General features: G+C 36.3%; 2 protein-coding genes across 2 annotated transcripts; both read right to left on the bottom strand.

The window, feature by feature from the left end:
• Positions 1-12,065: 12,065 nt before the first annotated feature.
• On the bottom strand, positions 12,066-12,785 carry LOC137397974 (uncharacterized). The gene has a single exon (XM_068084072.1). It carries the CDS (start codon positions 12,783-12,785, stop codon positions 12,066-12,068), a length of 720 nt encoding a protein of 239 aa, XP_067940173.1.
• A 1,148-nt stretch (positions 12,786-13,933) lies between these two features.
• LOC137397973 (uncharacterized) lies at positions 13,934-14,968 on the bottom strand. The gene has a single exon (XM_068084071.1). It carries the CDS (start codon positions 14,966-14,968, stop codon positions 13,934-13,936), a length of 1,035 nt encoding a protein of 344 aa, XP_067940172.1.
• Between the last annotated feature and the right edge of the window lie 459 nt (positions 14,969-15,427).

The raw sequence follows: 15,427 nt of genomic DNA, 5'->3' as shown, positions 1-15,427 counted from the left end.
GAATTCCCCACAGATCTATTAGTTGAGCCTGATAAGGAGATTATGAGGCAGCTTTTTAGGAATATTGAGATACAGTGGAACAAATTGTATTTTTCTTTTTGCTTCAAATAACTAAAAAATTCAAACTCGGTTAAGATAGCTTTTATACATTATCAGCTTTACCACGGTAGTCAGCAGTGTTACAAACAATGCTGAGAGTTGTTAATTTATGCTGTAAATTACATCCCACTTCTTGTCTTCTTTGTAGTTATATACTATTAGATGTATCTTTGTAGTGCCCAGTAAAGTAATCCTAGTTTACAGTTTTGTTGAGTTAGTATAGTTAGTAGGTCAAGTTAAAAACAAATATTGTGTCAACTGATTTTATTCCACAAAGCAAGTTATGATTTATATGTGAGTCATAAGTGTTAATAAGGGTTGATGATTGGATAACTTCTATCTATTGTAATTAATTGAGCTTCTCTTTTTTGTATATTTTGATTCTGGTAATAATGAGATTTGCTTAGTTTTTATCAATTACAGTATCGCTACAATCATAGCATCTTACTAGCTCCATAGCGAATTATTAAAAACATTTTGATGCCAATTTTTAAATTTTTGTTTTTCAAAATACTATTATACCCTACAGATTAATACATTCTAAGTCATAAATTTGACCAAATGAAACTATCCAATAAAATTCAATACTTCACTAAAGTTTGATTGTTGTGCTGGCTGCATTGCAATAAATATTTTGAATAAGTTCATCTCCTTTTTTTAAAGCAGGGTATCAATTGTTTCCTAGCACCGTTGAGACTGTGGAAGTAGTTCTATTGAATAATGTTCCTAGCACCATTGAGACTGTCGAAGTAGTTCTATTGAATGCAGCCTATAAAAAACTGAGCAGGGTAAGCTAACTAATTTCATTAATCTAAAATTTAGCTATGCGCCACTAAAAACACTAAGTTGGTAGAAGTTTGAATGCTGAGGTAATTACATTAGCAATCAATTATTATAGCAATAAAATAAAATATTTTCACAGCAGTTTACGAAGCGTGGAGCTTACCTCCTACCTTTTTTACTGCTGTCACTTAGTTTTTAGCTAAAACTATAGAACTGCTTTTATTGGTCAGTCTAAACTTATATTTACTTTAGTTGAGGAGCTGCTGAAGGGCAAGTTTTTGAACAGGTAGAAGCTTCACTTTAGGTACTGAGGCTATGGTTTTGCTACAAGATTGAAATTATCTCTGCTCAATAGGCTAGTTCTGCTAGTAATCGGCACCAGAAAAACAGAAAGGATGTACAAAAAAAACTGGCTACCTGTTTATAGTGCGTGAGTTATCTTCTCGTACTTTACAAAACGAGGATAGTGGGGAGACAACTTTTACTGCCTCACAAAATTGCTGCTGTTTATGATTAATCAACTGCTCATAAAATCAACAAAAGCAATAAATTTTGTACGCAAAAGAGAATGCAAGTGGGTTTAAAAAAGATCGACGCAAAGATCAGGATAGATTGATACAGCAGTAGACAAAAGTAGCAAAAAAAATGTTCGAAAAGTTGCTGACATTCCAATGTGCTCTGTCAGCTGGTGTATTTTTCGTTTGCTAAAAGAGATAATCAACAGCACCTCAAATATGTAAGCACTACTACAGTTGTTCCAGCTAGTCTTTATTCTTACCTTTCTAGAACATTCTCCAATTTTATAGAACACCTGTTAGCAGTTTTGCTTCTTTGCTACTCATGCTCAATCTGCTCGCATTCATAGATCAGTACTAACTAAATGCATAGGCGCACATATCGCTCAACAGGAAGTGCTCATCGTCAACCCGATGTATAGCTTTTTAGAACAGTATTTTATAGATAATCCTGAGAGCTGTTTACAAAGATACACTTTTGAAAAATTGAAAACACACATTTTAAGTTGTCATTTATACTCAATTTTCTTGTGAGAATTCTTTAGTAATCTGAATAAAATGATTGAGTTGTCTTCTCTTGTAAGCAATGCGGCAGTCCTTGTACAAAAACAATGCCAGAAAAGCAAAGAAGCGAGAGGTTAAAGGCTGAAGCATTGACTATATAAGTAACTAAATGATCTTACAAACCCAACCGTTGGAATAAATTGTTTAGAGAACTTGATAAAAACCACCAGCCACATCAGCCTTATCATGATGTTTATAATATTTTAGTTGGCAATGCATTATTACTGTTACTATTATTGACAAGAATGTATTTAATGATTAGTAAAAGAAACTGCAAAGCTTTCAGCTTGAAATAAAAGCTTCACTTTTGGTAAATATGCAATATTTTTCTACACCAACTCTATTTAGAACCTGTAAAGGTTTAACATATTTAAAAAGTTACTTGCACTTTGAAGAATTAGATGACACATGTTAGCATCATAACTTCAGGGGATTTTTTACAGGGCATGTATTGATCAACTTCACTTCTAGTTTTTGTGCAGCTAACATTCTATTGTGCCTTATATCACCCTGCTACATTTTGCTAAGATTTTGGATTAGAGGCTACAGCCAGGATCCTTATTCAACATTTGACCATACAACAAGGAGATAACTTCTCAATTATCTGCAAAAGGTACAAACTACCAAATGAAGCTACTTCAAGAAATTTATTCTGGTTGAAGTGTTGTCTTACACCTTTTACTATTACTACAACTTTGAAATAATTTGAATTCCAGATGGGTTTTGGAGTGATTGTCTGCTCTCGACTAATAATAGTTATAAAGAATCTCTGCCTGTTCATTTGCTACAATGTTCTATGATAAAGCACATGCGCCAGTGTCAGAGTTAATGAACATTTATTTGATTATAAACATTAACTTACTTGAAAATATAAACTGATAATTCAAAAAGTAAATATTTATATAAAATGCATCTCAAACAAATTCATTTAATCTTATAAAACTAACTAGTAATAGTAAGTTAGTTAACAGAACAAATATTACATAATTTGTAAGTGATATATCATGTATATATTTATGTATATATATATATTTTTTATTCATTGGCACACCTACATCCCTTTTACTATTTGCATAGTGCTAACTGAATAGTATAGAGCTAAGGCACAAACAGCCAAGTGCATCAGGTCAGCACAAACTCTTTCCGCTGTTGGCCCTGCTCTTGCGCACCACCTGGCTAGTATAATCAAAGTATTTGCACCAAATCTTACAGATGCACAAACTACCATAGCAGTGACAGCCTGACCCGGTAATGGAGACTGGACTAACTGAGTTTTTGCAAGAGAAATGAAAAAGTCAACAAAGATTACTTGCACCAAATGATCGAGAGCAGCCCAGTTTGTGTAAAAAGAAACAGTTGACAAGTCAGCTTTACCTAACTCAGAAAAGGCAACAATTATGAGTGAAATCTCACTAAGTCTAACAAACAGGGCAAAAGAAACTCCTGTGATCCACAAATTTTTGTAATTATTATCATAATCATAGTTATTATTTTTAGTTTCTTGACAAAAGTCATTAAGAGCCGCTATTTCTTCAGCGGTTTGCCAAATTCCAAAACCACAAAGGCTCAACCATATTAGTCCTTTCCAAAGCAAGTTATCTGAAGGAGAACATCTAGCCAGCTGTGCATCTCCATTCTGAACCTCACCAGCTGTTTTAAATGCACCTTTACAGATGGTTAGAGTGGCGCCCATTGCTTTAAGGAAGGGCTCTAGCTCAGATGAGTCTACAAAAATGTATTATGTGATGTTATATATTAGTATTATGTGAATGTCCAGCATTAAACGGCGGAAAAAACAACCTATAAACGGTGGCAGACACCGTAGTTGCATTGACTAATTTGAATAACTTTATCTAGTATATTTCTAAACTTACTATGATAAGAGCCACGAGTGCCATGAGTGCCTTGAGTCATGAGGCCATCTCTAGTGACATTAAACATCCCACAGCGGAATTGTACTTATTCTAACCAATATAATGACTATGCGCACATTTAATCAATCATATCGCAAATAGCGTGAGTGGTTTATTGGGTTAGTTTGCTGCCTCTTGAACTGGTGGTTTCAAGTTTTAGCCCAATGCAATGCAGATTTTTTGTTCTTAACATTTAATCGGTAGAGCAGAGTATAAATGCTGAGGCTGACAGCATTAATGTCTCCTCACCCAAAGGAAGAGTACATACTAGAGGAGATATTAACATCGATTTGCTCATAAAAGGGTTAAATTAATCTTCCAAAATTCTGGCGAGCGGATCAAGAAATACTGTGCCACCCTGTAAGTGAGCGTAACTTCTAATAAAATGCCACTATAGAGGAAAAGTTCAAAAATACAACGCCATGGCATTCAAATAGAGGTTTTACAATACATTATGTTATCTTTCTATTATATATACACTAGATAAGGTAATATACTGTAAAATAATATGTATATTGTACATAAATAATATGTAATAGCATTGCATATTAAATAGCCTCCTGTACTTTATAATTATAACAATACAGTGAAATTTCAGAACCAAATAAGATTAACTGATATACGGTTTTTATGATTATTGCAAATTTTGCTATTAGGGTTAGCAGAAATCTTAGTTTTAGCTATTTTTTTAATTAGTCTTGGTGACATATGCTGTAGGTACTAAAAGCTATCAAAAGTTAATAGAGTTTCTGCAAAATATTTTTACAGCTAGGATAACCCATGATAATATTTAGCATTTGTTTTTGGTTGAGACCAGGCACACTGCTCAGCAAACTCTCAAAGGTTCTAAAGAGCAGATCACCATCCTATCCTACTATCACACGTTCTCTAGGCTTCATCAGAGGCCACAAACTAACTTACCAGATCAGATTCAGCCTTGAGCCTTTGATCCCTGATTAGAGTCAATGAGTCGGAGCGTTTAACTGAGCCAAAAAGGGAAGGAACTATATTGAAGCAAAACTGCTGACACAAATGACTCACCTACATTCGAATAACATCGGCAATCTGATTGGTTGATAGTGCTCTACAGAGAAGTTCTGTGGTAGTGTCAAGAGAAATGTTTTAATTTTTATGTATTCAATTATATGATGTATTAATAATTTGACAAATTTTGACAGCAGACAAAGTGACACTTCTGCCCCACAAAAATTAGACTGCTGCCATAAAGCAAATATGAAACAGCAAGTCAATCAATGAAGATGGGCGCTATTATTGTTCTCATTGAAATTTGTTTTGACAATAACCGCTGTTGCAATGATGAACCCAAGTATCAAAGTTCACAGCAAGTAGTATTGAGATTGCAGGCCTACTACTGCTTGTAAGCAGTAAACTAATATACAACAAGAATACGCCAGTGGTTTGTTTTCAAGTGTCTGCAAACTCTATTTTCTTTAGTAAATCAAAAATGACAGTTATTCTGCCAATACTCACTAGCCAAAGCAAAAATAACAACACGCTTGTATAATTAGCCCATTAGTTATGGCCTTTCTAGGTTCAATAATTATGCGGGTTTACTAGGCGTGTAGATATGGCTCCTTCTGTTGGCAGGGAGGCAGTCACTACTCGATAATTTTATCTCGTGTACACTCACTACACTACGGTTGATAACAGACGATGTGTGGTAGTAGGTAAGTTATAGTATGTTTGGAAGGTGATCTGCTCTCTCGAACTTTTGCTCTAATGTGAGCGGATCGTTCGTGTCTGTAGATATATATGTATCATTCCAGCTATAGATCTTAAAATCTTGAAATAAAAAAGTCAGTACCGAAAATGATTTGATCTCGGACATACCCATTCACAAGTTTGGCGCCGTACTACTTAGGCCACAGAGATTGATTTCTTTGCCAGCCGATATATGTCGCTATATGGGAGCAAATACTCAACGGCTTTACGTACGACGCAGGGTCATAGCATAACGTCGGCGAAAAGCTATTTGCTCTCATTATTAAGCGTAATCAAATCTTCCATTGGCAATATACCAGGCTAATAGCAAGTGGGGGCAGGCAACTCTCATTACTTCTCATTGTTTAAAAGCTGATTTTTATTACCCGGGCAACGCCAGGTAGCACAGCTAGTATTATACTACATGAGTGGCCGAGAGGGTGTGAATTTGATTAAAGCATTGTTTAAGTTTTCAAACTTTCGCATCCCTAAGAAAAAATCAAACCACAACTAAGGCAATCTAAATGTGCACATCTAGCTGTGTCGCAGGAAGCTGTGACTGAGCGAACGTTGTACTGTACCATCTAAAAGATTATTAATAGGCAGCAAGTGTGAATGCACAAGCTGAGTGAAACTGCCCTGGAGTGAGGGTTTGATAATTATGCACCAGCCATTGCTACAACACGTGTCAATATTCAAGTCAAAATTCAAGTCTGTTATCAGCCTGCAATTAAATAAAAAATATGAGTATCATTGCAATTTTTTGTCACCAGAGAACTTTCTTTAAAAGCACTGTAACTCTATCAGATTGTCCATTTCATTCTATATGTAAGTGAATCATTCCTGTCAACAATTTGGCTTAAATAATATTTCCTTCTCTTTTTGGCTCAGTTAATGACTTTTGTCAAGAAACTAAAAATAATAACTATGATTAATAATAATAATAATAACTATGATTATGATAATAATAATAAGAATTTGTGGATCACAGGAGTTTCTTTTGCCCTGTTTGTTAGACTTAACGAGCTTTCACTCATAATTGTTGCCTTTTCTGAGTTAGGTAAAGCTGACTTGTCGGCTGTTTCTTTTTACACAAACTGTGCTGCTCTCGATCATTTGGTGCAGGTGATCTTTGTTGAATTTTTCATTTTCCTTGCAAAAACTCAGTTAGTACAGTCTCCGTATATGGGTCAGGCTGTCATTGCTATGGTAGTTTGTGCATCTGTAAGACTCGGTGCAAACACTCTGATTATACTAGCTACATGTAGGTGGTGCGCAAGAGCAGGGCCAACAGCGGAAAGAGTTTGTGCTGACCTGCTCCACTTGGCTGCTTGTGCCACAGCTCTGTACTATTCAGTTAGCGCTATGTAAATAGTAAAAGGGATGTAGGTATGCCAATGAAAAAAAAAAATTTATATATACATAAATATACATGATATACATGATATATCACTTACAAATTATGTAATATTTGTTCTGTTAACTAACTTACTATTACCATTTAGTTTTATAAGATTAAATGAATTTGTTTGAGATGCATTTTATATAAATATTTACTTTTTGAATTATCAGTTTATATTTTCAAGTAAGTTAATGTTTATAATCAAATAAATGTTCATTAACTCTGACACTGGCGCATGTGCTTTATCATAGAACATTGTAGCAAATGAACAGGCAGAGATTCATTATAACTATTATTAGTCGAGAGCAGACAACCACTCCAAAAACCATCTGGAATTCAAATTATTTCAAAGTTGTAGTAATAGTAAAAGGTGGAAGACAACACTTCAACCAGAATAAATTTCTGGAAGTAGCTTCATTTGGTAGTTTGTACCTTTTGCAGATAATTGAGAAGTTATCTCCTTGTTGTATGGTCAAATGTTGAATAAGGATCCTGGCTGTAGCCTCTAATCCAAAATCTTAGCAAAATGTAGCAGGGTGATATAAGCCACAATAGAATGTTAGCTGCACAAAAACTAGAAGTGAAGTTGATCAATACATGCCCTGTAAAAAATCCCCTGAAGTTATGATGCTAACATGTGTCATCTAATTCTTCAAAGTGCAAGTAACTTTTTAAATTTAAAGGAATTTATACATATATACATAAATATAGGGGGTCCTACCACACAAAGTTGTCATCAGAATAGTCACTTTTAAAATCCTTGTCGTCACTTTTAAAATCACGTTCGTCACTTTTAAAATCACTGTCACCTTTTTCAAGTTGGTAACCAAAACAACCTCTTTCTTAGCATTCGTTATTTTAATACAAATATCCATTTTGGTGGCACTGGGTTGCATTAAAAACCTGAAACTTGCTCAATTTGAACTTCTGCTAACCAAAAGCATGGCTCAACCAGCGACCTTCACAAACTTATTAGTGATGCTTGGGAGAGCTGCTGATTACTCCGCGAAGAGTGACAGTCGTCTTAGGTTTTTAGGGCTACATTTCTTGTACTGAAAATAGACCGAGATTGTCTATGATAATCACTGCCAGTCACAGACTTGGAAACGGATTTGCTGTCATTGTCGTGGCATTACATTGCTGTTCACTTAAATTATTTGGCAGTCTTTAAATGCTGAGCCAGATGCTTCAAACCAGAACTAGTGAAGTTTCGGTTGACCGTGTTGATTTTGGACAAATAATAAGTTAGTAAAGATACGGCTACACGTAACAAATTTTTCGTTGGTTCTAAGCGAAATCACGAAATGATTGAAACACACAGAATTATTCCGCGCTGCTAGAATCGTGCTAGTGAGCATGATTCCAGCAGCTTTTGCAATTAGTATAGTCCAAGAAACGTATTATTACACACAATAAAAGTATAAGTGCAATTCAACATAGTACACACGATGCAACTGCTTAGATCGCGTTATTGTATGTATTTATTGTTTGGACGCTGTAGCTACAAATTGTTTATTTTTTATTTATATTTCCTTTTCAGCAGCAAAAGTTTGTGGTAAAAAATGTTGCCGTCTTTAGCACAATCAAGTCGGTTGTGTCGTATTTACTATGGTGAATTTTCTTAATATTTCTTTTGCGTGTCGCATTCTGTTATCGGACTACATATATCTTAAAATTAGCAAGATTCGTGCTCGCTAACCAACAATAGCGCAACTTAAACAGTTATATCGTGTGTTCTATGTTGAATTGCTTTCGTACTTTTATTGTGTGTCGCGATACATGTCTTGGACTATACCAATTGCTAAATCTGCTGGAATCGTGCTCGCTAATAATTTGTTTAATCTTTTAATTAAAAGCGTTTTGTCGACGAACTCAGTGGGCATGCACAGCTCAAATAATTCTTTGAATTTCGACCGATTAATTCTGCGTTTTTCGTGATTTCGGTCAGAACTCCGAACCAACGAAAAATTCGTTACGTGTAGCCGTACCTTTAGTAATCCTACTTACACAATTATCGTCACCTACATTGATAAATGGTCGTCTCGTCTGTCACTTTTTAAATATCCCTGTCGTCGGGTCGTCAGAATCGTCACAAAACATGAGAGGACCCCCAATATATATATGATAATTCACTTACAAATCATTTATTCTTTGTTCTGTTAACATACTTATTATTACTAGTTAGTTTTATGAGAATAAATAAATTTGTTTGAGATGCATTTTATAGAAATATTTACTTTTTGAATTATCAGTTTATATCTTTAAGTAAGTTAATGTCTATAATTAAATAAATGCTCCTTAACTCTTATACCGGTGCATGTGCTTTATGATAAAACATTTTAACCAATGAACAGGCAAGGTTTCATTATAACTATCACTTGTCGAGAGCAGACAATCCCTCCAAAAAACCATCTGGAATTCAAATTATTTCAAAATAGTAGTAGTAGTAAAAAGTGGAAGACAACACTTCAACCAGAATATATCTCTGGAAATAGGTTCATTTGGTAGTTTGTACCTTTCTAAGATAATTGAGAAATCATCTCCTTGTTGTATTGTTAAATGTTGAATAAGGACCCTGGCTGTAGCCTCTGATCCAAAGTATTAGCAAAATGTAGCAGTGTGATATAAGCTACACTAGATTGTTAGATTGTACATTTTTTATCACTCAGTTTTAATTGTTTGCCTTTTTTATCGTTACTACTGACTATACTAAAGTAAATCTAAACTATAACATCTCATCACTGTAAGGTTCTGAAACTAGAGTTTTATATACTGTGTTTTATTTAATGCTGAATTGAAGTAATTTTTCAAGTTCTTTATATTATATCTTTGTTATTATATTATACTATCACTAAAATATTTTTTAGAAATTTCCTCTCAATACAACAAAATAAAGAATTTAAGAATTTATAAATTAATGCACTATCTAACAATCGTATGGATAATATGCTCGAGTTTGAAGTCATTAAAATTTCTTCTCTGTATGGATGCTTCATAAAATATTTGGCAGCATGTATTGTTGTGCATCTCTCTGATCTTATAGGGTTGTCATTAAACTTTCCATTAGATACTCCGGGGGGGGGGGGGGGGGACATAAGTATGAGAACTCTTTGCTTGCTGCATCGTAGACTGTCAGACCTTTATCAGCTCTGCTCGCATATATTATAGTTTCATTGGTCAAGAAATAGAGTCCAAGCACTCTATTATCACTGCTGTTAGAGGAGCTACCATGTTGGTGGTCATATTCACCGACGATATCTTGATGCTCTGTAGAGTTTAGGTTTCTTCTTAAAAGTACATCAGAAAATACTAAATACAGATTTTTACCTTGAGGGTTGATTTTTATATAATATAAAAAAATCTGCCTGGGTAACTTTGTGATAAAGTTGTGACGATTGAGGTTTTAAGATTTTTGTGTATTTCTAATCGATGAATTACTGCTATCATTCATGTGTGGCAAGTATGAAGCAAAATTGAATCATGCGGATCTATTTTTAAACCAACGATCTTTAGAACTCGTGATTTTTTGAATGAGGAATCTTTAGAGTTTGTTGAGTTGGCACAATCCTCAACATGTTTTTCCGTTCGGTTTGTAATTCTGTTAACTGATCTGATGCAAAAGCTCAAGCTGTCTGTAACTAACCGAGATCTCTTCTTTGATCCTTTCAAGCTTACAAAACCACTTGGTTGTCTGAACATAGCTTCACTATGAACACCTTCAACGTACCCACTTGCTGATGCCTGTCCGGCAATGAGCGAGAGTGCTCTATTTGTGGGATTGAGTGTGTGAATTGAATTTTGAATTACTAGGAGAATGTGATCTGGCAGATGAGTGTCAGGTACTAAGTAGGTAACTGTTGCATTCTTTGAGGCATTTACATGTACCATATCTTTGTGAGTCTCATTGTATTGCACTTCCCAATAGATCTGAGATCCAACGAATTATCGGTTGTTAGTTGTATGGGAATAGTATGTTTATTTGATATATATGCATATACCGATATATCGTGAATCTAAAATGAAATTAAATGAAGAGTAAATAATAATTAAAGAGGCAATAGCAAGTTTGATAGCAAGTGATAGTAGCATAAAAGATGTATAAAAACTCGCAATAATATGTAACAGATAAAACATTGCTAACAAATTATGATTTGATATGAAAGAGTATATAACAGATATAAAGCAGAAATGCGGATATACTTGAAAAAGGCAGCTGAAAACAAAGCATTAACTATATGAATAATAACAAATAAAAAGGCACTCTGTATAATAATGATATTAAAGTAAAAGGTATTACCTTGTTACATCCTCTCAGGAAATGCAATAAGAATTGTCCTGGTTGTGATATAACGTGATAAGTATTCTTGATCGTGCTTTCTGATGACTTTAGTTTACTTTAGGAATATTGACGAATATGATAAGTGTAAAACACAAGTTACCAGTTTGAGGTGCACAAGATAAATGCCTCAGGTGGTCCAAAAAATAGAATGCTGGAGGCCTTCTTAACTTCATCGTCATTAGGACTAATGGACAGCTGAGGTTGTGGGGGTATATCAATTGGTTCAGTCCACAAAAACTTTGGACCTGAAAACCATTCTGAGTGTGTGAGATCAATGATGCTAGCACCACGTGATGCCATATCAGCTGGATTCTGGTTAGTTGGCACATATGCCCAATTTTTGGTTTAGAAAGTGTGCGTATCGTTTCGACTCTGTTGGCAACAAATGTTTGAAACCGCTCCTTTGTATTGCAGATGTATCCTAGTACTACTGTGGAATCAGAATAAAAATAAGTTGTGATGTTTGGGAGCTCTAGCTCCTTGACGTACTTGTTTACCACTTGTACAGCACTACAAGCTGCTTGCAGTTCGAGCCTTGGTATTGTGATTTGCTTGATGGAGGCTACTTTAGCCTTGCTGGCTAGTAGGGCTACATGAACCTTGCGGTTTGTATTAACTAATCGCAAATATGTACAGTGACCATAACCGGTAGTACTAGCATCGGTAAACGTATGTAATTGAGCACTTTCAATTTGATTGAAAGCTCTGGGTGACACACATCGAGGTACTTAAACATTGTGTACATTGGAGAGGTCTGACTTCCATTTGACCCAGCAATTTAGCAGTGATGATTCTAAAGGGGTATCCCAATCATAGTTCTGCTTGCAGGTTTCCTGCAGAACAATTCTCCCTTTGAGTGCGAAGGGGGATATCAGGCCTAAAGGGTCAAAAACGGATGCGACTGAGGACAAAAATCCTCTTCGGGTGTTGGGTTTTGAGGGTGGTTCATGCTTGAAAGTGAATATATCTTGGTTAGTATCCCACAGTACACCAAGATACCTTTCTTGTGGAAGAGGTTCTGAGGTAAGCTCCAGACTGGCTAATGTGCTAGTGCACTCACTTTTTGGAATGGCAGCTAGTACGGCTCTACTGTTTGAAGCTATCTTGTGTAACCTCAGTTTCCCTGTCTGACACAGAGCCTGAGATTCTTTGATCAGGTTTACGGCCTCAGATTCGTTTCTGACACTGGCAAGGCCATCATCAACATAAAAGTTATGGTGTATAAAGTGGTGCGATTGTGTGTTGTGGGGAATTGCGTCTCTGAAATTGTCAGCCATAAATCGTAGCCCATAAGTGGCACATGCAGGAGAGGACCTGGCTCCAAATATATGTACCGTCATTTTGTATGACTTAAGCTGACCTTCTGCGTTGTACCAAATGAATCGTAAATAATCTTGGTTATTTTCCGATACTTTGAACTGGTGAAACATCCTCTCGATGTCTCCCATGATTGCTATTGGTCTCAGTCTAAACCTTAGCAGGATTCCTTGTAGATCGTTCATATGTTCTGGCCCTTGAAGAAGAAAGTCATTCAGGCTCACTCCTCCCACCTTGGCAGCACAGTCAAAACTACTCTAATTCGATCCGGTTTTCTAGGGTGGTACACCCCAAACTGTGGAATGTACCATGAGTGGTCAGTAGTTTCTTCAGTTGCAGGAATAGCTTCTCCCTTGTTTATTATATCTCTCATAAACTCATGGTACTGTTCCTTATAATGCGAGTCTTTCTGGAATTTCTTTTCTAGCAGCCTAAACCTATGTATGGCAGCTGATTTTGTATTTAGTGCATATGGTTTTGATTTGAATGGCAAGGGCATGGCTACCCTGCCCTTTTTTAGAGTAGTTTGTGTTTTTAGTATGTGAAGAAATTGTTTATCATCTACAGAGAAGCTTGGTGTGTCTTCATGTGCACCATGAAATTCTTGGTTGAATATATTTATGAGTTTGTGCAGTTCTTTGTTTGATTTGGTTGTGCACTGAAATGTCACAAAATCATGTTTGGCTGGTTGGTCAACAATTGTTGCTAGTGTGGTATGTGGAGCACTGTCACCCATAACATTCCAGCCTATGGCAGTTTTGATGGCAAATGGTTCATCATCATGGTCAGTGTCGATAACTTGCTGAGGTTTGAAGGCTTTGATAAAATTGTTTCCTATGAGTAGGCCGACAGGTACATCTTTGTGATTGTTAGGTAATTCATTGGCTACTTGTATGAGATGTGGCCAACGGCTCAGTACAGTTTTTGTAGGTATTTGTCGTCTGTCAATAGGTATTTTGTGATGTGAATAGCTAGGGGGTAATTCATAGCAAACTTTGTGATTGTAGGCTCTGACTGTCAAACCATATACTAGATGAGTATGGACTTTCTTTTGGTCAGATGTCATTGTTGTAATATCTATTTCTTTCTGGATATAGTCTGGTTGTATCTTGTGTATTGTATCTACAGTGATATATGTTGTGTCGGACATTGAGTCAACAAGAGCATATGCTAAAGCTTCCTTTAGAGGGTTTTTTTTACTTGAGACCCAAACAGGTAGTATCCACAAAAGCGAGTTCAATTCCATGTTTAAACATGTATTCAAACATGATTTTTCTAGTCATTGAGAATTGTCTTTTGTTTTTAAAGGTTCTGCAGCTTTTGGCTGCAAGGAGCTGTTGGTTATAGGCTTAGATTGCTCCAGATTCGAGCTATTGCCAAAACCAGATTTTACCTGTTGTTTGACGGATGAAGTTCGCATATTGTGTAAGGCTGTTGGGTGTTTACCTTGACATACTTTACATATAGCTGGTACTTCACACTGCCTGTAGCTGTGGGCATCAGTCAAGCAAGAGAAACATAGCTGTTTGTCCCTCATGAAGGTTTGTTGTTCGTTAAAGGAGAGTCGACCAAATTTCCCACACTCTGCGGTGGAGTGGTTTTTCATGTTGCAATAGACGCACTCCTTAGTACTGATTTCACCTTTGATATCTTGTGTTGGTCCATTATGCTGGGTGGCATATGTTTTCTTCAGGTTTCTGCTTTGCTTGTTAGTATCGTTTGTGTAGGCCTTGTCTGCGTATATGTCGGCGTACATAGGATTACATGACATCTCAAGTTCTGTACTCAAAAACTTGCACAGTGCTTCAAAACTTGGGCTTTGGTTGTATTTCTTTTGATATTTAGTAGCCTTTCGCACCCAATGCCGAATTATGAATTCAGGCAGCTTAGCCAAGATTTGTTTATGAACCTCATAGTTGTCAAGAAATGAAAGCTTGTCTATAAAGACTTTTGCAGTCTTGCACAACAGAAGGAAGTCTATGAACTTCTGCAGCCCATCATGGTCTCTAGGTTTGATGGCAGACCACTGTTCAAGTTTGCTTCTAAAACCTTGAGCAATTGTAAATGGGTCACCAAATCTGGCGTCTAAGACTGCTCTGGCTTCAACATAAGCGGTCTCACTTTGTAGGAGAAAGTACCCGTTTACAACTTCTAAAGCTTTTCCTCCAAGATATTTACTCATGTAATCTAACTTTTCGGAGTCGGAAAGTGGTTTTTTACCTATCAGGATATCAAAGCTGAGCGCCCAACGAGGATAGTCTACTGGATTTCCATCAAACACCTTTGGCTCTGATAGTGGTAGTTGATATGTCATAACTACAGTCTTAACAGGTTCTGCTGAGATATGCTGCTCTGAGCTTGTATTTTGCTGTAAGGCAATAGCTACCGGAGTTGTGTTCACCTTGCAATGCGAAGCTGTAGGAGGGCTAGTCGTCCGTTCTTAATTGAAGGTGTGTGCGCTGGGCATAATTGTCTCAGGTTCAAGATCATCATCCTCAGATTCAGAGTCTAATGTATGTGGGACCTGATTGGCAACATGGTTTGTTGCTTTCTCTTTGCACGGCTTTGTAGTTGCAGGTGGCTTGCTGGGTGCAAAAGGAGACGCAATGTTCAAAGTATTTGGTGGTGCATCGAGTACTTGGTGGCCATTACCAGTTAGCATGAGACCAGATCCTTCGCATTTTTCTTCAGCTAATGCTTGACTGTATATGACAGCCTTTCGTTTTTCAGCCTCAATTTGACTCTCGATTTCAATTGCCTTTTTGGCATTTTC

This window comes from Watersipora subatra, chromosome 6 (genome assembly GCF_963576615.1).
Source record: "Watersipora subatra chromosome 6, tzWatSuba1.1, whole genome shotgun sequence".
In the NCBI taxonomy this organism is placed as follows: domain Eukaryota; kingdom Metazoa; phylum Bryozoa; class Gymnolaemata; order Cheilostomatida; family Watersiporidae; genus Watersipora; species Watersipora subatra.
This window is presented reverse-complemented; position numbering and strand designations above follow the sequence as displayed.

Coding starts and splice junctions, on each gene's coding strand:
- LOC137397974 (XM_068084072.1), bottom strand. CDS start 12,785: ATGGGAGACATCGAGAGGATGTTTCACCAGTTCAAAGTATCGGAAAAT.
- LOC137397973 (XM_068084071.1), bottom strand. CDS start 14,968: ATGACATATCAACTACCACTATCAGAGCCAAAGGTGTTTGATGGAAAT.